The following is a 21,998-nucleotide window of genomic DNA, read 5'->3' as shown; positions in this document are numbered from 1 at the left end:
AACCCAGGTGAGGTTGCCAGTAGCCAGATTTAGTCTCGCCGGTGGCTCGTTGCCCACTCGCTCTGCCGCTAGGTCCTTTGTCAGTTTTGAGTTTTTTTTTAAAAAAAAAGAAAAAGTGCTTTACGATTCTTCCAACTTTGTCATTGCTAAACTTTCATAATTCTGAACATGTCCCTACCTCACGCAACGTTAATGGTGAGGGTTCAGGCCTCCGAGGAGGCCAAATCTAGTTGTTGGCAAGCTAGTCTAGCACTTGCCAGCCTCGACCTCAGGCGGTTGTCTAGGTCACTTAAACCCAGGTTAGGCCGCCGACAGCCAAATTTAGTCTCGTCAGCGTCTTGTCGCCCGCTCGCTTAGCCGCTAAGTCCTTCGTCGAATTTGAGTTTTTTTTAAAAGAAAAAGTGCTTTACAAAATGTGAGTTTTCCAAATATCATTTAAATTAAAGTTATTTTCAATGTACTTTTAAATTATAATTTACCAAACACTAGCATTTTCAATAACTCTTTTACTTAAAGGTTTTTGCATTTTCTAGAAAAATTTCTCCAAAAGCCGAACCAAAAGCACCCTCAATCTCCCTTGGGATTATATTGCGATTTTGGTTTGTAAATGAGTTGGAAGAATAGTGTCGGAGATATTTAAACAATTATGAAGTAATGCGAAATCTCTAATTAAAAATCATTAATTCAGATATTCGGCTACATTGCCCGTCAAATCAATTTTATACACCTATAATTGTGTCTTTAGCATGGCTTAAGTAAAAAATAGTGATTAGACTCTTGGCCTAAGCTTTTGATTTCTGAGTGAAAATATACATGTAAAAACACCGGAATATGACCCTAAAACAATATGTTGTAATACTGCGAATGTAATTTCTCTCCGCATTATCTCAGTTCTAGCCCTCAGAAACCTACGTATCAATCGGGTGCCCCTCCAAGCTTCGGTCGAGATGGTTTTTGTTTACCGACGCTTAAGCGATCTAAGTGCCTATCGCCGAGTCTTTCTGGGCCAAAGGAAGTGAGCCAAGAACCGCTCACATGAGCCTCCGGATTCCAATTCTGCTTGCATGGTCGAAATGTGAGCGGAGCGAAAGCCCTTACCTTAAAAAGGGAAAGTGACATAAATGGTTTATAAACTTTGGCCAAATATGCAATGTTATTTTTGAACTTTTAATTTGTTTAATCTGATCTCTGAGAACTTTTGATACATATTTAATTTAGTTCCTAAACTATATGAAAATGCTCAATGTTATCCCCGAACTTGAATAAATGAAAAAATATTTTAATATAGTCTAAGGACTAGATTGAACATTTATCAAAAGTTCAGGGATCGTATTAAATAAATTAAAAATTCAAGGGTGACATTGCACATTAGGTTAAATATTAGTGACCTCATTGAACAAATTCAAAATTCAAGGACTACATTACATATTGAGCCAAAGTTCAGGGTTATTTGTGTAATTATCTTCCTTAAAAAAGAACATTTTCTCGAATGTTTAGTGCCAAGAGATAAAAGCCTTATTTTTGACTTGGAAATAGTCGTGCGAGGCACATTTTCTTCAAGGACATTGAATTCGCATGAGGGGTCGACTAATTTTCGACTCATCAAGTTGAAGTGAGTGATCATTCTACTGCAAAATCACACGTTTAATAGTTTAACCATATTTCCACTCTCCAGTGATTAAGAAAAACATAAAGCGAATGCTAGGAGTTGAACTTGCATGTGTTAGGATTATGTGCACAAACACAACGAAATAGAGAGTGAGGGCGAAAAAGAGAAATCGAGACACAAGATTTATCTCGATTCACCCTTAAATTATGATTACATCAAGTAAATAATTCCACTATAATCAACACCTTTCCTATGCCTACTGGTTAATGGCCAATATGAACCACACCCTAACGGCATGAATAACAAGAAAAGGGTAACAATTGGCTTTTCTCTTTCACAAGGACTAAACTAGGATGGGCCATGTTGGACCTACTTCGCCTATCTAATCTGGGCCGGTCTTAAACTCTCAGTGCCAAACCTAAGGTCCGGCTAGTCCTTGTAGTAGGGATGATCATCAATCACGGGCAACAAATTAGGGCCGATCTAGGAAGGATCTCGGCCCCGCTTATCGATCACCTCCGCTTCGAAGGCGTTTTCCGACCAGGCTTTTTGCCTCTGCAAGTTCGAATTCTGCACCTACATGGGTGGACTGGCACTATACGAACTGGGCTCGAAGTTACGGCCCGTTTCTTCAATGTCTCTGCAAGGGCATTCACATTCAAATGCTTGTAGAACAGTCGCGGGCTCTTACTCTACATGTGGCCATCGTTTGATGCCTTCGCTTCGAATTGCAATTTCGACTCAACAACCCAGGCCCATAACATCTGCTCCCAATAGACAAACGAAGTTCTCATGCATACATAGAGCAATGCACGCACATTAAGCAGCTCTCGCGGAAATCACAGTTCCTGCAGATGTTATGATCTATAAGGATCAGTGATTTCACTTATTCTTTTCATGAAAAATACTGCATACTCTCCTCAACCTTTGTTAGATCTCCTATTCATAAAACCTCCGATTGCTTATCGTTAGTTTTGTCGTTCGACTTCAAATCGGACTGAATTTCGCGTTTCTCTAAAATCCGTGTGCACCCCCGAACACTCATCTTGAGTTTTGTCTATTAGACCGTGGCAAATTAGGTCTTTTCAGAGTTGAGATTGCAAATTAGCATGTGCACGTCAAGAGTGTCTTGGCCATAATCATTCATTCTCTAGTATTAGTAAGAATTAAGACGGATCCTCCTTAGCGGTGTTTTAACGCAAACAAATCAATCAAAATTTACTTAAAAGAGAATGTCAATTAGTGAAAAACACTGCAGCGCAATATTACGTGGCAGGAAATTGGTCAATGATAAAGCGAGGGTACCTTTTCAATATAGCCTCGAATATCTATATTTATTCAATATTGAATACGTGAAATCTTTCAAAACATATAAATATTCAATTCTTTCCCTGATTCGAAAACTTAAATGACATTTTTTTTGAAAAAGCAAAATGAATACTTATCACGAACTCTCTCGAACAACTTTTCATGGCCGCAGGGACTCACAGGGTTTAACCACTACATACGTAACTAAATTTAAATTAATACAGCTTCTTCTTCTTGTTTACCTAAAAAAATATGCTGCGGTTCCCATCACTAACCTACTTCCACTGCGGTCTACAGCAAAAGACACCAAACAATTTCCCTTTTCAACCTGTAGCTTCCGTCCATATTCTTATTCCCTCACCAAGCATGTGATCCACACAAACTTGGAACTCTCTCTCTCTCTCTCTCTCTCTCTCTCTCTCTCTCTCTCTCTCTCTCTCTCTCTCTCTATTTGAATTTGAATTTCATCTGCATTTAAGCTTTCTATTTGCAACCACGAAATTTCAATCACGGTCGCAATTTGGGGGCTATGGCAATGTGCCATGCATCGGGTGTCGAATGTGGAACACTTATGAATTATGGGGTTCATTAATTTGGCGCAAATATTAAGGAAAATATAGCAAATCGAAGTGCGAAGATTCGCTAACATGGGCTAGAACTAATTTCGATCGCCCTCATCGCCGCTAATACGTATTAGTTTAATCAAATTAGGTGAGCAAAAGCAGTATTATTTGCAAGAAGTCTACAACCAAGGCCGTCCTTACCTAGAGGCTAGAGGAACTGCTGCATATCGTTTTACCCCCTTCGAACTTGTGGATAACATTGGTCGTGGCTAGCGACAATCATGGAGCATATTATATTAATGCAAAAGGCAACCGTGAAAGGGAAAAGATAATGGGAGAAGATAAGGCATGGCTGTCAGCAGTGGCCGTCATCGATTAATATTTTGATTAAGCGGTTTTGATGATGATGATCGAGCGCATATGCGGTGTCTACATACCCATTAATTATTTCCGGCCATTTTGTTTGACAATCCCTTGTTTTGTTGATTTTCTAATCAACTGGACAATGATGGAGTTCTGTTCCAAGCCTTTGTTCTTTGTTTTACTATCCCGTATTGAGCAGAAAAAAGTTATTATGCGATTAAGGGGTGTTGTAACTGATTTTATCTAAGGTCCACGCGATAATTTCTTGACAGACGCATTGTTTCGTGACGCGGTAATTTCATTTAGTGGAAAAAGAGTTGTTGGTATATCGTTTGTATGTTACTACTTATGTTATATAACAAGCCGATTGCAATTTGAACTAAGGCAGATTTAATTGATATTTCGAGTCATCTTTTGCGTAGCATATTTGAGTTCGCCTCTTTTTAACCTAACTCCCGAGATTAGATGGAGCAATAATCGAATACGAAATATCATGCTTTCTCAATCACAGCCAATTCCTGAAAGGTGTTTTTTTCCCCCATCTCAAAGGTGTGATTTCAATGCTCCTTTTTTCTATCTGCATAATAGAAAATGGTCGGTGACCGGACATGCGTCACGGAAATTGATTTCTTAACACCCTTGTGGACATCTTTGTGCCAGCGAAGTTCGAGTCGTACGACACGTCGCACTCACCATCGTATTCTAAAGTCGTGTTTGAATTTAATAACCCATCCGAGACTAAAAGCATAGAAAAACACGAATGAATTGCTACCCTAAAATGATGGGTCGGTTGTCTTACGTGATTATACAATTCACTTGTCTAATCTCCCCACTCGGGTCCTACCACCTTCCCTCCAGCTAAATACTCTCCACTGCTCTCACTCTATATTACCTAACCACACCCACTCTCCATTCCTCATCGGAGCTCGATCGAACGGCCAGTTAAGATCCAGTCGCGAACCGGGACCGGAGACTTCGAAACCGCGGAGACCAGCGAGAGAGGGGGCATGGAGGGGAAGGAAGAGGACGTTAGGGAGGGGGCCACCAAGTTCCCGGAGAGGCAGCCGATCGGGACGGCGGCCCAGAGCCAGGATGGGCGGGACTACGCCGAGCCCCCGCCTGCGCCGCTCTTCGAGCCGTCGGAGCTGACGTCGTGGTCCTTCTACCGGGCGGGGATCGCCGAGTTCATGGCCACGTTCCTGTTCCTGTACATCACCATCTTGACCGTGATGGGCGTGGTGAAAGCCAATTCCAAGTGCACGACGGTCGGAATCCAAGGCATCGCGTGGGCGTTCGGAGGCATGATCTTCGCTCTCGTCTATTGTACCGCCGGTATCTCAGGTAACTAAGCAGGATCCTATGAACTTTTCCCTTTATTCTGTCTTTCGTTTTACAAAATATTCACCTTATATGATCAAGCAAGTACCTTGTAGTTTTGGAACTAAAGTCTGTTATCACTTGCTAGGTTTATCAAGGGTTAGTTCAATTCAAATATAGTATACTGCTTGTTCCTATGGTATATATGTTGTCAGTGATGATGTTTGGCTGTTTTTGGGACATCTAGGTGGTCACATAAACCCGGCGGTGACGTTCGGCCTGTTTCTGGCGAGGAAGCTGTCCTTGACGAGGGCGATATTCTACATGGTGATGCAGTGTCTGGGTGCGATATGCGGGGCCGGCGTGGTGAAAGGGTTCGAAAAGGCTAGCACGTACGAGAGGTTCAACGGCGGCGCCAATTTCGTCGCCCCTGGCTACACCAAAGGCGACGGCCTCGGCGCTGAGATCGTCGGAACTTTCTTGCTCGTGTACACCGTCTTCTCCGCCACCGACGCTAAACGCAGCGCCAGGGACTCTCACGTCCCTGTAAGCTTCCTCTCCTTCCTGAGAACTTTGCATGGAGTGTGTTGAATTAAGCTTTTGCAAACACATATTCCCTTCTAGTATTATCAAGCCGCGGAAACATGATGTTTGGATTATTGTGTTTGGGCATCCATGTATGTAGATACTGGCTCCGCTGCCCATCGGGTTCGCGGTGTTCTTGGTGCACTTGGCCACGATCCCCATCACCGGGACCGGCATCAACCCGGCCAGGAGCCTCGGCGCGGCCATCATCTTCAACAAAGACCGAGGCTGGGACGATCACGTGAGTCTCACGCGCAGCCGCGCGCCTGCGCTTTTCCTCGAAGTTTCCTCGAGCTACAACACCAAGTCCCCTCCTCCTCTTTCTTTCCTTGGTTACTAACAATGGCATGTTGTTTTGGGTGCAGTGGATTTTCTGGGTGGGCCCATTCATCGGCGCAGCGCTCGCTGCCCTCTACCATCAGGTGGTGATCAGGGCCATCCCCTTCAAGTCCAGGTGATGCCCGAATCCTGGCCGTTGCTTCCGGCGTCAAGACAACCTCAGATGATAAAAGTTGGCGGCGGGTCCTACTTCTTTTGGTTTTTGCCTGTGTGTGTCTGGCGTGTGTTTTAAAGATTGTGTAATTTTCAAGAATCCTTTCTCAAAGGCTCTTTTGCTATCAACTTTAGCTCAAGGGTTGGCCCCACGACCTGCTGGGAAGGGGGCCAATCTGAAGCAGTGGGAGATGCTTGGTGTCTGTATTATGTGTCTATCATGGTGGTGATCTGTCAAATCGAAATAAGTGAAGAAAAATGAGGGAAAAAGGAAGGAAAGAAGATATTCTCGTCTCCACCAAGTCGTCTTCAAGCACCTATGATCGATTCCCATTCTGTTGATTTTGTTGGCTTCTGTGATGTGAAATGTAATAATGTACAGATCAAATGGTCGACATGTTTATCTACTTCCCCACTTTGCTTTTTTTTCACGGCATCTTCTCTCGTATATTCGCCGTCTCAGCCTGAGCCTGTGTTACTGCAACAAAACATGGTGCTCGCTGCTCTCGAGTGTGACAGAAGGTAGTAAACGTACAACGTTTTGGCTTAATAATGACTATGATATTGGAACTAGACGTGATCTATGCGCAGGGATCTTAAAGTTCTTGTTCAGGTCTAACCCAAAATTAACAAAATGCGAACCAATGTTTGTGTCCGAACAAGTCTAATTAGTTGGTTTCGGCCGAAGAGCGAATATATAACTTGTCCAACTCCCCTTTAGTTGCACTTTGGGGGGCTCGAAAGGCCCCCGGCCGTGGCTTGTCATGCCAACGATGAACTGACCGAACACCTCACAACGACAGGGCTGCAACCCCGATCAAACCCCCCGAGCCCTCCCTCCCTTGTATACGTGTTAACAGTAATTAGTAAGAAAATAAAATGGATCTCTCCATATTTCGCCTCATTGGGCTCTTCTCATATCGTAAGCTTTAAAAGAGTCTTTATTACTTGTTAAAGTCATAAGCACCTCGAGAAACTAAGCCTAATGCAATCAAAGATCACCACACACTATCAAAAGGGAATCCTTTTAGATGACACTTGGAAAGCTTTCGCAGAAATTGTCATTGTCTCGAGTAATGTAAGACGATCAATTATTGAGTCAATGGGACATGCTTTTTGAGCACAACAATTATGCTGACTCCCATCCTCCTGCTTTCCTTAGCCAAATCATCACCTAGGATGATGGGAAGCTTTTCGCCATAGAGCTTGTCCATGATCTCCTCGCCGAGATGGTGCGAGATTATGGAACCGGTGTAGGATCTGGCATGTCTAGCCATCTTCCTTCCTCTGCTATGAGGATCCTTGTCTGGCGTGGTTCCTCCGGCATCGACCTCGATCATCTCCATATGTTCGATCCGGAAGGACCCTTCTTCATCGACTATGCCTTGAACTTCCTCTGAAGATGCCGTGTAGTACGGCACGTTTAAGGCGTCTAGCTTCTCTTCCGTGATGAACCCCTAAAACAAGGTTCGAACGATGAATAGATTGAAACGCGAAAGTGAAAATCGTTTCACTATGACGTACATCTTGATCTAGCATAAGTCCAACATACATCGAACCAGCATTTTTTTTAATTGAAGCACCATTAATCTTATAACATACGGAAAGATTTGGTCTTGACAACAACAACTCACCTACTCTCACCAATGGAAAAGACGGATTCAAGAGTCTGATGTTGATGGTGTTGACACTTAGCTCGAAATAATAAATAAATTTCCTTTGCAAAACGGGTCTGGGCAACACTTAATCCTTGCAATAGACATAATGGAAGTTTCGTGCTCAAAACATTAATTCTAGTTTTGTCGAGTATTGGTATGTACTAATCACATATTAAAACCCCGATATCTATCTAATTTGCGCACAGAATGCATCAATACTTTCATATCCATGTCTTGTAACGTTTAGAGTGTATGAAAATTGAAAAGCTGATAAAAAATCAACTTACCTCTGAAACCAAATCAGCAATTGCCTCGCCAAGTTTTCCCCACATGTCAAGGCTGTCTAGGCTCGCAAATTCCTTATCTTTCCTCCCGTGAAGTACCAACACGAGGCGACCGTTATCGACCATCTCTTCGCAGCGGGACTTCAAAAATGCCGATAAATCCGCTCGGAACTGAGCTAAGTAGGCCTCCTTCACCAGGTCGGGGCTGTTCTTCGAAATGAAGATCCTTCCCTTGTTCAACGGGAAGCCTTCTTCGCTCGTGAGACTCGGTGCCTTTCATTTGCTCAAACTTCCAAGTTAATGCAGGATTAACAAGGACATCCATCGTGGTTATGCTGTGCTTGCATTACTGCTCTAACTTGAGTATGTAATTATGCACGAGTCGAACGGCATATTGGCGAGATTTGAAACATTATCAGTTGACCTAATACATGACATATAAGGTGTGTCGACCTGACATGTATCTCTCACAATGATACTCGTCACAACAATCATTTGAAGCACAAACATATATATGAAGTCAGATTTACCTGAGATAGCCAATGAACGCTATAGGAGGAATGAGCGAGGTGCACACAGTTTCTAGGGAAGAGCCTTCCGTGGAAAGAACCCGGAGCTCCCATTATAAAGCACGACAAGCTTTCATAGCTTCGCGAGAAGTTCGACAAGCTGTTGAACAATGTGTTGAAATCGTTCCCGGGAAGATCGTTAAGATAAAATTGGAATTCAGGAGGCGGGCAGCTCGAGCGTGCACACTTCTCCTGTACGCTCTCTATAACGGTAGACATGAAAGTTACCACGCTAGGACCCGAAGCACAGCCTAAATCGGCCACATTAAGAAGCTCGCATGGGAAGAAACCTTCCTCGAGTAGAGAATCAACCGTGCTCGCTATTGCAGGCTTCGTTAGAGACGCAACCTTTTGCTGTAATGCAAGAATCAAATTCATTCTTATAAACCAACCCGATCCCGTGTAGTTTAGAGCAAACATCGAACGACAACTTATAATATTATCAGGAAAAGGAAATCATATTCCACGAATCACAAATGGCGATTGATCATGCCTGTTTCTCTGAAAGGGGGTATTGATCGAAAGAAACAAACCGTGTAGGTGGAGGTCTGAGCGTAGCTATGTTCTCCGTCTCCTTTGCTCATGAAGAGAACTTGTTTCACGTCCATGGCGAAGATTTTGATCACTGAGTTCTTGATAGCTGTAAATCCACCCTCACCTGCTGATTCTGCACTTGTTACCGCTTGAGGATACGCCCGATCGACACTTTCGTTTCAGGAAGGGAGAAGAAGAGTTAGGCTATCTTTGAAGATCAAGAACACTTGGCATTCTTTCTCCCACTCGTTTCCGAATTTTTTTTCTTTTGTTTCGATTCCTATCCTAATCGTTCCAGTGTTGTTGTCCTTTATGATAGTGGTACCGGTTCTTTTGGCTCGGTCCGCTTCAATTATGTAATTTATTTTCTTTTATATTAAACGCGTCCTTATTCGACGGTAAACTTTGAATTCATGAAATACTTCGATATTCATGTGCATGAACGCTGACTAAAGTTTGGGTTAGTTACTCTACTTAGATTGAAAATATTTGTCCATTGGTCATGATTGAGGAATTCGGTATTGTTTCGATCAATTGAAAATTTAAGATTTAAGAAACAAACAATTAGATTTTGGCCTCCCTGCCCGTGGAATTTCAATTATCATAAACGGCACATGGCAAGTGACAAAAAGTTGCACGTCAAATTTCCGACTCTTGAATTTAACAGGCGGCTGCATTCTTTGGTTGGCTCTCATGTGATATTTTCCTAGACTTTTTCATGATCTTGAGAGAGAGAGAGAGAGAGAGAGAGAGAGAGAGAGAGAGAGAGAGAGAGAGAGAGAGATTTTGCAAGGGATGTGAAGATCAAGGCCGCAAGTTATTATGATTTGTCTCTTTGGAAGATATTGGCTTGACCGGATAATTAAGAATATTAAGAGATCGAGGGATCACATTTTTCGGAGTAAAGTGTGCAATTCCCTGTGCATCACTAATGATGGAAGAGTACAAGATTCTTAAGGTCATTATTCATAATTCACACAATGTCCATGTAACCAAGGGTACGTGGCAGGCATGTCAATTACATAGACATTATGTGACAGGCTTGCCCTGTAGGAGCTGAAACTCTCCAGTGTCACTCTAAACATGGGAGGCTACTATACCTGCCTACTCGGCGGTAGCCAACTGAAATTAATGTGAAGTCTACATTCTTCATCCACAGGCCTCTAAGTTCCCTCCCAATATTTTTCTTCTTGGGTGAGAAAAGGAATATGGAGAGAACTTACAGAGAGATCCCTCCACTACATTGGAGAGTTCTTTCTCTTCTCTTTCCTTGAGCCTTTTAAGGACCTGTTCAAGTTCAAAAGTGTGCAATTCCATGTGCATCACTAATGATGGAAGGGTACAAGATTCTTAAGGTCATTAGTATCTCTTAAATACTTATCTTTCAACTCATCACTATTCATAATTGAGACGCAACCTAATAAAGTACCATATCTTAATGAGTGATTGATTGTAGCAAACTCTCTTGTTATTTTCCTAATCGCTGGGCCTCAGTGTAAAAATTCAACAGTAGAGAGAGGAAAAGTGCTATAGAACGACGAATCGTCGATCATTGCGGACCTATAATTAGTTGTATTGTGGACTACCTAATTAATTTGGTCAATCCTAAACTAAGTTTTCGAATTTTGGGGTTTTGGCTAGGGAATTCAGGATCAGTTTTCGCTTCGAAAGTCTTGCATAAAGACGTCATTTCTCTAGTAGAGAGACACAATCTATATCTAACAAAGGCTTGACATTTGCTTACGAAATGGAAACAAAGTCAACAAACGGATCGAATCATACATTTTTCAGAGCGATAAAGATGCCATATCGTGTCGTATCAAATGAGAAAGCTTCTCACCATGGGCTCTAGGGAAAGATATGGCCTTTTGAGCTACCTTTGTTCCTCTGACTAGTGTGAGGACCCTCAATCTCGTCATCGGGTGAAGTCCCTTCGAGATCGATTTCGACCATCTCCATATGTTCTATTTCCAAGGACACCTCCCCGTGAACCATTTCCTCGACTTCCTCCTGTCGACGTGCTGTAACTCGGCATAAGGCTCGATGGACGAGATATAAGTAAATATGGAGAAAACATTGAAGTACAATGACAAACCTATTGGGAGCACGCAACAAATATTTGATACATTCACTCGATAAGATTACTAAAAAGGAGCCCAAATCTGAGCCTCGGATAAGGACACCACAAGTGACATAACTTTGCACGGTGTTTATTTGAGTGCCATAACTTTTTTCTCAACTACTTGAGTGCCATGACTTATAAAAAAACAAGGCTCACTTGAGGGCCATGACTTATAAAAAATGTTCACCTAAGTACCGAAAATCCACACCAAATTCAGTTGGACCCATTCATTCAAAAACTTTAGCTAATGAGTTATGGGTCAATTAAGATATATTAACAATTCCACGCCATACCGGTTCTCCAATGTGGGACTTTTCTCACACAACACACTTGCGCATCTTAACATGACAAATATGGTAATTATTGCCCTATTATTGCATATTCTAGCAAATTTTAGATTTTTCTTTTTCATTATTTGATATCCGGCTACCTAGATACCCGTTAAATACCTTACCACATCCATGGAATACCTTACAAGCCTCAAGAAACACTTAACTACAAATCTTTGATATGTGCAGGTGGCCCTATCTCGGAACAATTTGCACGCAATTTGTGAGATTCAAATGAACGATCTCAAATTCCTTTGAAAGAAACCCTCAACGCACCAACCCATCGTCCACCAACCCTGGGGTTGGTAGATTTGCATGTTACTTTATAGCCCCACCAGGGTATCCTAGTTGGCCCTTCTTAATCCTAAACACTTACATTTCACCGTAAACACGAAAGAGAGATGAATAATGTAGCCCTATTAGATCCCTAGTCGAGCTTAACTATTATATTCAAAATTAGACTTGATAAATGAGCAGGAAGAGTTAGATATCGGGTCTTAACTATAGACAATGTCAATAAGTGGATCTCTTGATATTTCTCCTTGTTGGGCTCTTCTCCTATCATAAGCTTAGTCTTTATTACTCATAAGTCATTAGCACCTTAATAAACTCAGCCTAATGCAATCAAGGATCACCGCACCCTAACAAACAAGGAATCCTTTCAAATAACACTTGGAAAGCTTTCTCACAAATTGACATTGTCTATAGTATTGGAGAAGAACACTAGATCGAGTCATGGGACAAGCTTTTTGAGCACAACAATTATGCTAACTCCTTTCCTTCTACCTTTAGCCAAATCATCACCTAGGATGATGGGAAGCTTTTCACCATAGAGCTTGTCCATGATCTCCTCGCCGAGATGGTGCGAGATTATGGAACCGGTGAACGATCTGGCATCTTTAGCCATCTTCCTTCCTCTGCTATGGGGATCCTCGTCCGGCATGGTTCCTCCGACATCGACCTTGATTATCTTTAGATGTTCAATCTCGAAGGACCCTTCTTCGCCAACTATGCCTCGAACTTCCTCTGAAGATGCCGTGTAGTGCGGCATATTTAAGGTGTCAAGTTTCTCTTCCTCAACGAACCCCTAAAACAAAGTTCAGATGAATTCTAGTTTTATCGAGTATTGGTGTGTACTAATCACATATTAAAACCCCGATATCTATCTAATTTGCGCGCAGAATGCATCAATACCTTCATATCCATGTCTTGTAACGTGTAGAGTGTATGAAAGTTGAAAAGCTGATAAAAAAATTAACTTACCTCCGAAACCAAATCAGCAATCGCTTCTCCGAGTTTTTCCATAATGTAGTGGCTGTTTATGCCCGCAAAGTCCTTATCTTTCCTCCCGTTAAGTACCAACAAGAGGCGACCGTTGTCGACCATCTCTTCGCTGCGGAACTTCAAAAATGTCGTGAAATCTGCCCGGAATTGATCCAAGTAGGCCTCCTTCACCACGCCGGGGCTGGTCTCTGAGATGTAGATTCTTCCCTTATTCAACGGGAAGCCTTCTTCGCTCGTGAGATTGGGTACCTTTCAGTTGCTTAAGTTCCAAATTAATGCGAGATTAACATGGACATCAATCTTGATTATGCTGTGCTCGCATTATAGCTCTGTTTTAGCTATGTATGCATGAGTTGAACGAGATAACAGCGACATTCGAACCTAAGTCCATCTACTTGAATACTGCAATAACGGCGAGATAACAACTAAATTGTATCAATTGACCTAACACATGACCTATAAAATATTTCAACCTTTCACGTATCTCTCACGATAACAATCGTCACAACAATCATTCGCACAACACACACATACAATCAAACTTACCTGAGATAGCCAATGGACACTATAGGAGGAATGAGCGAGGTGCAAGCAGTTTCTAGGGAAGAGCCTTCCATGGAAAGTACCGGGAGCCCCCATTATGAAGCACGATAAGCTTCTGTAGTTTTGCGAGAAGTTCGACAAGCTTTTGAACAACGTGTTGAAATCATTCCCGGGAAGATCATTAAGATAAAATTGAAGTTCTGGCGATGGGCAGTTCAAGTGCGCACACTTCTTCTGCACACTCTCTAGAACGGTCGACATGAAAGTCACCGTGCTAGGACCCAAAGCACAGCCTAAATCAGCCACGCTCAGAAGCTCGCATGGGAAGAAACCTTCCTCGAGTAGAGAAGCGACCGCACTCGCTACCGTGGGCTTGGCCAGGGACGCAATCTTTTGCTGTAATGCAAGAATTGAATTCATTCTCATGAACCAACCCGACCTCGTAGTTTAGAGAAAACATTGAACCACAACTTCTGATATGCCAAAACAAAATCATAGTCCTGGAATCACGATTGGCGATTGATCCCGCCTATTACTCTGGTAAATCCACTTCACCTAAAGTTTCCCTAGCTATGTCCTCCATAGCAGGCCGCGTGCAACAAAAAAGAGTAGAAATAGAAAGAAAATGGAAGATGAAAGGGGGGTATGAATCAAACTAAACAGACCGGGTAGGTTGACGTCTGAGCATAGCTGTCTTCTCCGTCTCCTCTGCTCATGAAGAGAACTTCTTTCACGTCCATGGCGAAGATCTGATCACTGAGGTTTCCTTGCTGCTGGTTAATGGGGGTTCGTGTGTCCACTGTCTTCAACGATGAATCGTTGTCCAAGACAGGGTTGTTTTGTCTTGGTCTACCTCAATTATATGATTTCTTTCTTTTAGCATAAATTATTTCGATGAAGCTTGGGATAGCGACTTATATTAAAAATATTTGCCCATTGGTTATAGTTGAGGGCTTAGGTGTTATTTTGGTCGATTGAGAACTCAAGACTTCAGTAGAGTTCGCAATTAGAATCTCGCGCTTCCTGCCAGTGAAATTTCAAACGTAAAAATTGACACGCGCGCTAGATGACCAAACGTTGTATGGGGGAACCATGTCAGATTTCCGACGCTTGAATTCTATCGACAGCTCGATTGGGGAAAAGTTATGAGAAATGGGGGGAGAAACATTGATATCTTCAATTCCATGATTGTCTCTCATGTCATTTTGCATAGATTTTTCCACGATCATGAGGTCGGAGAGAGAGAGAGAGGTTGAAAATGACGGCATTTTCTTTTTTCTTTCGTTCTTTTTTTAAACCAAGGCCACAGATTATTATTACTTTTGTTTTTGGAAGATATTGGATTCACCAGATGATTAAGAAAATGCAATCTGTGTATCTATATCTAAGCGTGCCTTTTTTCAATAGGTTGCAGTTTAATATATCCTACTCATTTTTTGTTCTCTCTCCTTACACCATATAAGTGATTTGCAAGAATAACGGGGTCAATATGTAGATAATAATAGTTACTCAGTGCCATGAAAAACGTGATATTGTATAAAATATTAATTTATTACAATATGCTCATTGTGCTCGTAGAAAACATCAATGTGCGATTTGGATAGATCAATAAATATTTGGAAAACATCCATGCCCCGCGTCTGGAATCAGCTACTCCATCAGGCTTTTGATATTATAAAAATCTACTTTGTTAACCACTGACTCCCATGTCTTCTAGTCACTATCATGCAACCACTGAAATTTCCAATTTCGTATCAGTAAGAGCACAATATTTTGATTCCGTGCTAGATCAAGTGCCAGTAATTTGTTCCTTTCGATGACGGTTTATTTTTTACTATGTCTATGAGATAAGCTGATACCTGGAAACAATCGTAAGTATGTAGTAATGCAAAAATGAATCTCTTGATATTTCTCCTTGTTGGGCTCTTTCTCCTATCATTAGCTTAAACGACTCTTCATTACTCATAGGTCATAAGCACCTTAATAAACTCAACGTAATACAATCAAAGATCAATACACCCTAACAAAGAGAAATCATTTCCAACAACACTTAGGATCCGTTTGTTTGAAAGAAAACTATTTTCGGGAAACTTCTGACTTTCTGGTGTTCGGATGACGGAAAACTAATCGATTTATATAAAACGCTTTTCATGGACTGTAAACAACAAGCTTAGATTAGGGGCAAATGACTTCCTTTTTAGTAAGAAGGAAATCATTTTCCCTAAATCACCTAACAAATGAAACGAATTTCCATGGAAAATATTTTCCTTTATCATGAAATTTTCAGCAAAACAAACACACACTTAAGAATGAATTCACGAAAATTGTCATCGTCTCTGGTAATGGAGATGAACACTTAGGGCGCGCACGGTACCATTTCTGTTTCAGAAATCAATTTCTGGCCAAAAATAGAATTTTCTATTTCTATTTCATGGACGAATTTCTGAGCAAAAATGCGTCTTTGATAACGACACAAAATTTCTGTTTCTGAAATAGAAATTCGTTTGATAACGACACAAAATTTCTCCGTTCCGGGCGGCCGGCGGAGGACGGTGGCCGGCGGTGGGAGGTGGCCGATGTCAGGTGGTGGAGCACGGAGGCCGGCGTCGGGCAGTGGAGCACGACGGCTGGCGGCGGAGGATGGCGATCGGTGATGGGTGGCCGCCGGCCACCCGGGGGGCGACTTTCGGTGGGAGGCGGCTGGCGCTGGGTGGCAACCGGCGTCGGGCGGTGGAGCACGGCAGCCGGCGGCGGAGGACGACGACCGGTGGTGGGTGGCGGCCGGCGTCGGGCGGCAGAGGATGGTGGTTGGCGGCAAGAGGCGGCCGATGGTGGACGGCGGCGAGAGCCAGCTAGCAGGTGGCGGCGAAGGACGCGGGAGGCGGCGGTGGGCGGGTTATGGCTGGCATTGCGCAGCGACGAATGGCGGAAGATGGTGGTGGGAGGAGGCAGTTGGCGAAGGACACCGGCGGTAGGCGCCCGACGGTGGGAGGCGGCCGACGGCAAGAGGCAGCCGGCGGTGGCGGGAGGTGGCCGACGGCAATAGCGAGTGTCAAGGGGATGGCCGGCGATAAGATTTCTAGTATCGAGGGCGAGCGATAAGAAAAGTTTTTATTTCTCATTTCTGTTCCAGAAATAGAAAAGTAAATTTTTTTTACTTCTGATTTCTATTCCAAACCTATTTCTGAAATAGAAATTTGTTCCAGAAATAGAAAAATGAAATTGCGTTTCCAAACGGATTTCTGTTCTAAACCTATTCCTGGAAACAGAAAAATAGAGAAACAGAAATGTTACCATGCGCGCTCTTATTGAGTCATGGGACAAGCTTTTTGAGCACAACAATTATGCTAACTCCCTTCCTCCTTTCCTTAGCCAAATCATCAGCTATGATAACGGGAAGCCTTTTGCCATAGAGCTCATCCATGATCTCCTCGCCAAGATGGTGCGAGACTATGGCACCGGTGAAGGATCTGGCATGTTTAGCCATCTTCCTTCCTCTGCTATGAGGATCCTCGTCCGGCGAGCCTCTATCGATCTCCAATATCTCCAGATGTTCGATGTCGAAGGACCCTTCTTCATTGACTATGCCTCGAACTTCCTCTGAAGATGCCGTGTAATACGGAACGTTTAAGGTGTCTAGTTTCTCTTCCTCGACGAACCCCTAAAACGAGGTTCAAGCGAAAATAAGATCGCAAAGTGTCAAGACAACACTTTATCCTTGCAATTAACATGATGAAGGTTTCGTACACAAAACATTTAACTCTAGCCGTGTCCTGTATTAATATGTACCAATCACATATTAAAACTCCAATATCTATCTAATTTGCGCATATCATCCATCGATAGCTTAATATCCATCTCTTTCCATGGGAGAGCGTATGAAAGTTGAAAAGCTGATTTAAGGTAACTTACCTCTGAAACCAAACCTGCAATTGCCTCCCCAAGTTTTTCCCAAATGAAGTAGCCGTCTAGGCTCGCAAAGTCCTTATCTTCCCTCCCGTTAAGTATCAACACGAGGCGACCGTTATCGACCATCTCTTCACCACGGCATTTCAAAAATGTCAAGAAATCTGCTCGGAACTGAGCCAAGTAGGCCTCCTTCACCACGCTGGGGCTGGTCTTAGAAATGTAGATCCTTCCCTTATTCAACGGGGAGCCTTCTTCGCTTGTGAGATTCGGTACCTTTCATTTGCTTGAGTTCCAAATTAGTGCCGGATTAACATGCACTTCCATGGTGACTATGCTGTGCTTGCATTACAGCTCTATATTGGGCAGTTATGCATAAGTTGAACGAGATAACAGCGAAATACGAACCTAAGTCCGTCTACTAGAAAATTGTCCGAGCTTAATTTATATATCCATAATTGACATGATCGGTCGAATAGTTTGACAGCTATTTATCTCTCATGATATTGTCCTTCACATGTTATGTAGTCCAAGAATTAATCAAGCAGATGTCGACTATGCATCAGTTAAATTTGAATGAGACGAGGAGAGATTTGGGCCTAAGTCATCTTGTACTCGAAACAACTAGATATTATCAATTGACGTACCACATGATCTATAAAATATTCCAACCATACATGTATCTTTCGCAATAATAATCATCGCAACAATCACTTGCACCACACACATACATACAATCAGATTTACCTGAGATAGCCAATGGACGCTATAGGAAGAATGAGCGAAATGCAAGCAGTTTCCAGGGAAGAGCCTTCCATGGAAAGAACCCGGAGCTCCCATTATAAAGCATGACAAGCTTTCGTAGCTTTGCGAGAAGTTCGACAAGCTTTTGAACAACGTGTTGAAATCATTCCCGGGAAGATTCATTCCCGGGAAGATCGTTCAGATAAAACTGCAATTCAGGCAGCGGGCAATTCGAGTGCGCACACTTCTTCTGTACACTCTCTATAACGGTCGACATGAAAGTCACCACGCTAGGACCCGAAGCACAGCCTAAATCGGCCACATTTAGAAGCTTGCACGGGAAGAAACCTTCCTCAAGTAGAGAATCAACTGTACTCGCTATCGTGGGCTTCGTTACAGACGCAACCTTTTGCTGTACTGCAAGAAACGAATTCATTCTTATAAACCAACCCAATCCCGTAGTTTAGCGACAACATTGAACCGCAACTTTTAATATTATCAAAAAAGGAATTATATTCCATGAATCACGATTGGCGATTGATCATGCCTGTTCATCTGAAAAGGGGGGTGTTAATTGAATGAAACAAACCGTGTAGGTGGAGGTCTGAGCGTAGCTATGTTCTCCGTCTCCTTTGCTCATGAACAGAACATCTTTCACGTCCATGGCTAAGATTTGATCAGTTTCTCCCGCTGATTCTGCACTGTCACCGCTTGAGGATATGCACCACTGACACTTCCATTTCAGGAAAGGAGAAGAAGAGTAGGCTATCTTTGATTGGCTCGATTGGGGGGGGAGGGATTGATTGGCTCTCATGATTTTCGCTTAGCCTTTCCCATGATCTTCAGTGGAGAGAGAGAGATGGAAAGGGATGTGAAGAAATGAAGGCCACAAGTTACTATGATTTTCTCTGTGGCAGATATTGGCTTGACCGCATAAGAATATTAAGAGACCCCAAACCAAATCTTGTTTTGGTCTAGGGAAATTTCCATTCAATACCAAAATGATACATTAAAGGATTCACAAGGAATTCCAGTAATCACCACAACAAAAAAGCCCATAAATTTACAGAACAAACCAAAATTTAGAAATCAAGATATATCATCAGAGAATGGTCGGCAAAGATAAGCACACGCTTGTCATTTAAGAACAAATCTATGACTTCATCCAAGCAAAAGATTAGCGGCCGATTATCGAATCACATATTATCAATTGTGATGAGCACATGTCGAGATCTCCATCTATACCTATGGCTTTGCCTTTCAGTGATGCTCACTTAGGTTTGGCGTCCCAACACCATCACTATATGAAGACAAAAAAAGTAGGGAAAATTACCAAAAAAGTCTTAAACCTATTATACTTGTGTCAATTTTGTCCTAAACTTTTTAATTTGACCAATTTAGTCCTAAATATTTTAACAAAGAAGGAATCCTTTCAAATAACACTTCATAATGGAGATGAACACTTAATGAGTCATGGGACATGCTTTTTGAGCACAAGAACTAAGCTAATTCCCTTCCTTCTTCCCTTAGCCAAATCATCACCTATGATAATGGGAAGCTTTTCGCCATAGAGCTTGTCCATGATGCCCTCGCCAAGATGGTACGAGATTATGGAACCGGTGAACGATCTGGCATCTTTAGCCATCTTCCTTCCTCTGCTATGAGGATCCTCGTCCGGCAAGGTTCTATCGATCCCCATTATCTCCAGATATTCGATCTCGAAGGACCCTTCTTCATCGACTATGCTTCGAACTTCCTCTGAAGATGCCGTGTGATACGGCACGTTTAAGGTGTCTAGTTTGTCTTCCTTGACAAACCCCTAAAACAAGGTTCAAACGAAGATGAGAACAAAAAGTCTACAACTAACATATTCTACCCATGAAAATCACGGATTTGGAAGTCTAATGTTGAGATGTTTTAGGCGAATTAATAAAAGACTGATTTATAATTATTAATGAATTCCTTTGGAAGGCTTGTCAATATGTCTGGGCAAAACTTTATCCTTGCAATGGACATGATGAAAGTTTCGTACTCAAAACATTAACTCTAGCTTTGTCCAGTATTAGAATCCATCAATAGTTTAATATCCATCTCTTTCCATGGGAGAGCGTATGAAAGTTGAAAAGCTGATTTAAGATAAACTCCCTCTGAAACCAAATCAGCAATTGCCTCTCCAAGTTTTTCCCAAAAGAAGTAGCCGTCTGTGCTCGCAGAGTCCTTATCTTCCCTCCCATTAAGTATCAACACGAGGCGACCGTTATCGACCATCTCTTCACCACGGCACTTCCAAAATGTCGAGAAATCTGCTCGGAACTGAGCCAAGTAGGCCTCCTTTGCCACGCTGGGGTTGGTCTTAGAAATGTAGATCCTTCCCTTGTTCAACGGGAAGCCTTCTTCGCTCATGAGATTTGGTACCTTTCATTTGCTTAAGTTCCAAATAAGTGCAGGATTAATATGGACTTTTATCGTGATTATGATGTGCTTGCATACAGCTCTCATTTGGGAATTTATGCACAGTTGAATGAGATAATGGCGAAATTCGAACCTAAGTCCGTCTACTTGAAAACTATCCAAGCTTATATATCAATAATTGACATGATCTGTCGAATAATTTGACTACTATTTATCTCTCATTATATTGTCCTTCACATGTTATGTCATCTCAGAATTTATTAATCAGATGTTGAGTATGCATCAGTTAAATTTGAATGAGATGATATGATATGGAGAGATTTGGGCCTAAGTCATCTTGTACTCTAAACAACTAGATATTCTCAGTTGACCTAACACATGATCTATAAAATATTGCAACCTTACATGTATCTCTCCCAATAATAATCATCGCAACAATCATTCGCACTACACAGATATACACCATCAGATTTACCTGAGATAGCCAATGGACGCCATAGGAGGAATTTGCGAGGTGCAAGCAGTTTCTAGGGAAGAGCCTTCTATGGAAAGAACCTGGAGCTCCCATTATACAGCACGATAAGCTTTCATAGTTTTGCGAGAAGTTGGACAAGCTTTTGAACAATGTATTGAAATCATTCCCAAGAAGATCATCCAGATAAAGTTGGAATTCGGGCATCGAGCAGTTCGAGTGTGCACACTTTTTCTGCACACTCTCTATAACGGTCGACATGAAAGTTTCCGTGCTAGGACCCAGAGCACAGCCTAAATCAGCCACGTTTAGAAGCTCGCACAGGAAGAAACCTTCTTCAAGTAAAGAATCAACTGTACTCGCTATCGTGGGCTTGGCCAAAGACGCAACTTTTTGCTGTAATGCAAGAAACGAGGTCTAATTTATCCAGAAAATTCAACCATTGCCTAATTGACTAGGAAATAAAAATCGAGCCATGGCGATTGATCCTGCCTATTACTCTGGAAATCAAATCGACTTGACCAAAAGAGTGAAAAAAATTACCAAAAACATAAAGAACCTGATAGGAGAGTTCAAGTGAAAGAAACAAACCGTAAAGGTGGAGGTCTGAGCGTAGCTATGTTCTCCATCTCCTTTGCTCATGAAGAGAACTTCTTTCCCGTCCATGTCGAAGATTTGATCACTGAACTCTTGATAATAGAAAGTCCACCCTCTCCCAGTCCCACTGATTCTGTACCGTCACTGCTAGAATATGTTTCTGCCATTTCCATTCCGGAAAGGAGAAGAACGGTAGGCTATCTTTCATAATTGAGAATGCTATTTTACTCCTCCTCCCACTAAACTCAGGATTTTCTTCCTTTTGTTATGGATTCCTGTCGTTATCGTTCCATTTTCTGTTGTCTTT

The 21,998-nt window shown here is 42.3% G+C and overlaps 4 protein-coding genes and 1 pseudogene across 4 annotated transcripts; 1 reads left to right on the top strand and 4 right to left on the bottom strand.

The window, feature by feature from the left end:
• The first annotated feature begins 4,696 nt into the window (after positions 1-4,696).
• Positions 4,697-6,668, top strand: LOC115690917 (aquaporin PIP1-2). Its single transcript, XM_030617453.2, has 4 exons — positions 4,697-5,184; positions 5,408-5,706; positions 5,846-5,986; positions 6,111-6,668. The coding sequence occupies exons 1-4, from the start codon at positions 4,851-4,853 to the stop codon at positions 6,201-6,203; spliced, it is 867 nt and encodes a 288-aa protein (XP_030473313.1). The 5' UTR covers positions 4,697-4,850; the 3' UTR covers positions 6,204-6,668.
• A 487-nt stretch (positions 6,669-7,155) lies between these two features.
• Positions 7,156-19,019, bottom strand: LOC115666641 (7-methylxanthine methyltransferase 1-like; annotated as a pseudogene).
• On the bottom strand, positions 8,235-9,608 carry LOC115666733 (7-methylxanthine methyltransferase 1-like). Its single transcript, XM_056312983.1, has 3 exons — positions 9,282-9,608; positions 8,710-9,102; positions 8,235-8,603 (listed from the first exon to the last, which is right to left on the bottom strand). Exons 1-3 carry the CDS (start codon positions 9,354-9,356, stop codon positions 8,595-8,597), a joined length of 477 nt encoding a protein of 158 aa, XP_056168958.1. The 5' UTR covers positions 9,357-9,608; the 3' UTR covers positions 8,235-8,594.
• Positions 12,376-14,368, bottom strand: LOC115666835 (7-methylxanthine methyltransferase ICS1-like). Its single transcript, XM_030588514.2, has 4 exons — positions 14,226-14,368; positions 13,564-13,956; positions 12,997-13,266; positions 12,376-12,820 (listed from the first exon to the last, which is right to left on the bottom strand). Exons 1-4 carry the CDS (start codon positions 14,298-14,300, stop codon positions 12,467-12,469), a joined length of 1,092 nt encoding a protein of 363 aa, XP_030444374.1. The 5' UTR covers positions 14,301-14,368; the 3' UTR covers positions 12,376-12,466.
• Positions 15,629-21,889, bottom strand: LOC115667081 (1,3,7-trimethyluric acid N-methyltransferase CkTcS-like). The gene is made up of 5 exons (XM_056312984.1): positions 21,686-21,889; positions 21,098-21,490; positions 20,353-20,625; positions 19,654-20,029; positions 15,629-15,896 (listed from the first exon to the last, which is right to left on the bottom strand). The coding sequence occupies exons 1-4, from the start codon at positions 21,758-21,760 to the stop codon at positions 19,682-19,684; spliced, it is 1,089 nt and encodes a 362-aa protein (XP_056168959.1). The 5' UTR covers positions 21,761-21,889; the 3' UTR covers positions 15,629-15,896; positions 19,654-19,681.
• Positions 21,890-21,998: the final 109 nt, after the last annotated feature.

The sequence above is a fragment of the Syzygium oleosum genome, unplaced genomic scaffold (genome assembly GCF_021117445.2).
Source record: "Syzygium oleosum isolate NSW1041296 unplaced genomic scaffold, Sole_v2.1 Sole_v2.07, whole genome shotgun sequence".
In the NCBI taxonomy this organism is placed as follows: domain Eukaryota; kingdom Viridiplantae; phylum Streptophyta; class Magnoliopsida; order Myrtales; family Myrtaceae; genus Syzygium; species Syzygium oleosum.
This window is presented reverse-complemented; position numbering and strand designations above follow the sequence as displayed.

Bases quoted from the DNA above. Each gene is read 5' to 3' on its own strand.
- LOC115690917 (XM_030617453.2), top strand. From the start codon at position 4,851: ATGGAGGGGAAGGAAGAGGACGTTAGGGAGGGGGCCACCAAGTTCCCG. The intron at 5,707-5,845 runs GTAAGCTTCCTC...CCATGTATGTAG, and splicing joins CCAGGGACTCTCACGTCCCT to ATACTGGCTCCGCTGCCCAT. The intron at 5,987-6,110 runs GTGAGTCTCACG...TTTTGGGTGCAG, and splicing joins ACCGAGGCTGGGACGATCAC to TGGATTTTCTGGGTGGGCCC.
- LOC115666733 (XM_056312983.1), bottom strand. From the start codon at position 9,356: ATGGACGTGAAACAAGTTCTCTTCATGAGCAAAGGAGACGGAGAACAT. The intron at 9,103-9,281 runs GTTTGTTTCTTT...CTTGCATTACAG, and splicing joins CTCAGACCTCCACCTACACG to CAAAAGGTTGCGTCTCTAAC.
- LOC115666835 (XM_030588514.2), bottom strand. From the start codon at position 14,300: ATGGACGTGAAAGAAGTTCTCTTCATGAGCAGAGGAGACGGAGAAGAC. The intron at 13,957-14,225 runs GTCTGTTTAGTT...CTTGCATTACAG, and splicing joins CTCAGACGTCAACCTACCCG to CAAAAGATTGCGTCCCTGGC. The intron at 12,821-12,996 runs GTAAGTTAATTT...ACTTTGTTTTAG, and splicing joins TTGCTGATTTGGTTTCGGAG to GGGTTCGTTGAGGAAGAGAA.
- LOC115667081 (XM_056312984.1), bottom strand. From the start codon at position 21,760: ATGGACGGGAAAGAAGTTCTCTTCATGAGCAAAGGAGATGGAGAACAT. The intron at 20,626-21,097 runs GTAAATCTGATG...AGCAAATGAAAG, and splicing joins GCGTCCATTGGCTATCTCAG to GTACCAAATCTCATGAGCGA. The intron at 20,030-20,352 runs GTTTATCTTAAA...ACCTTGTTTTAG, and splicing joins CTGATTTGGTTTCAGAGGGA to GGGTTTGTCAAGGAAGACAA.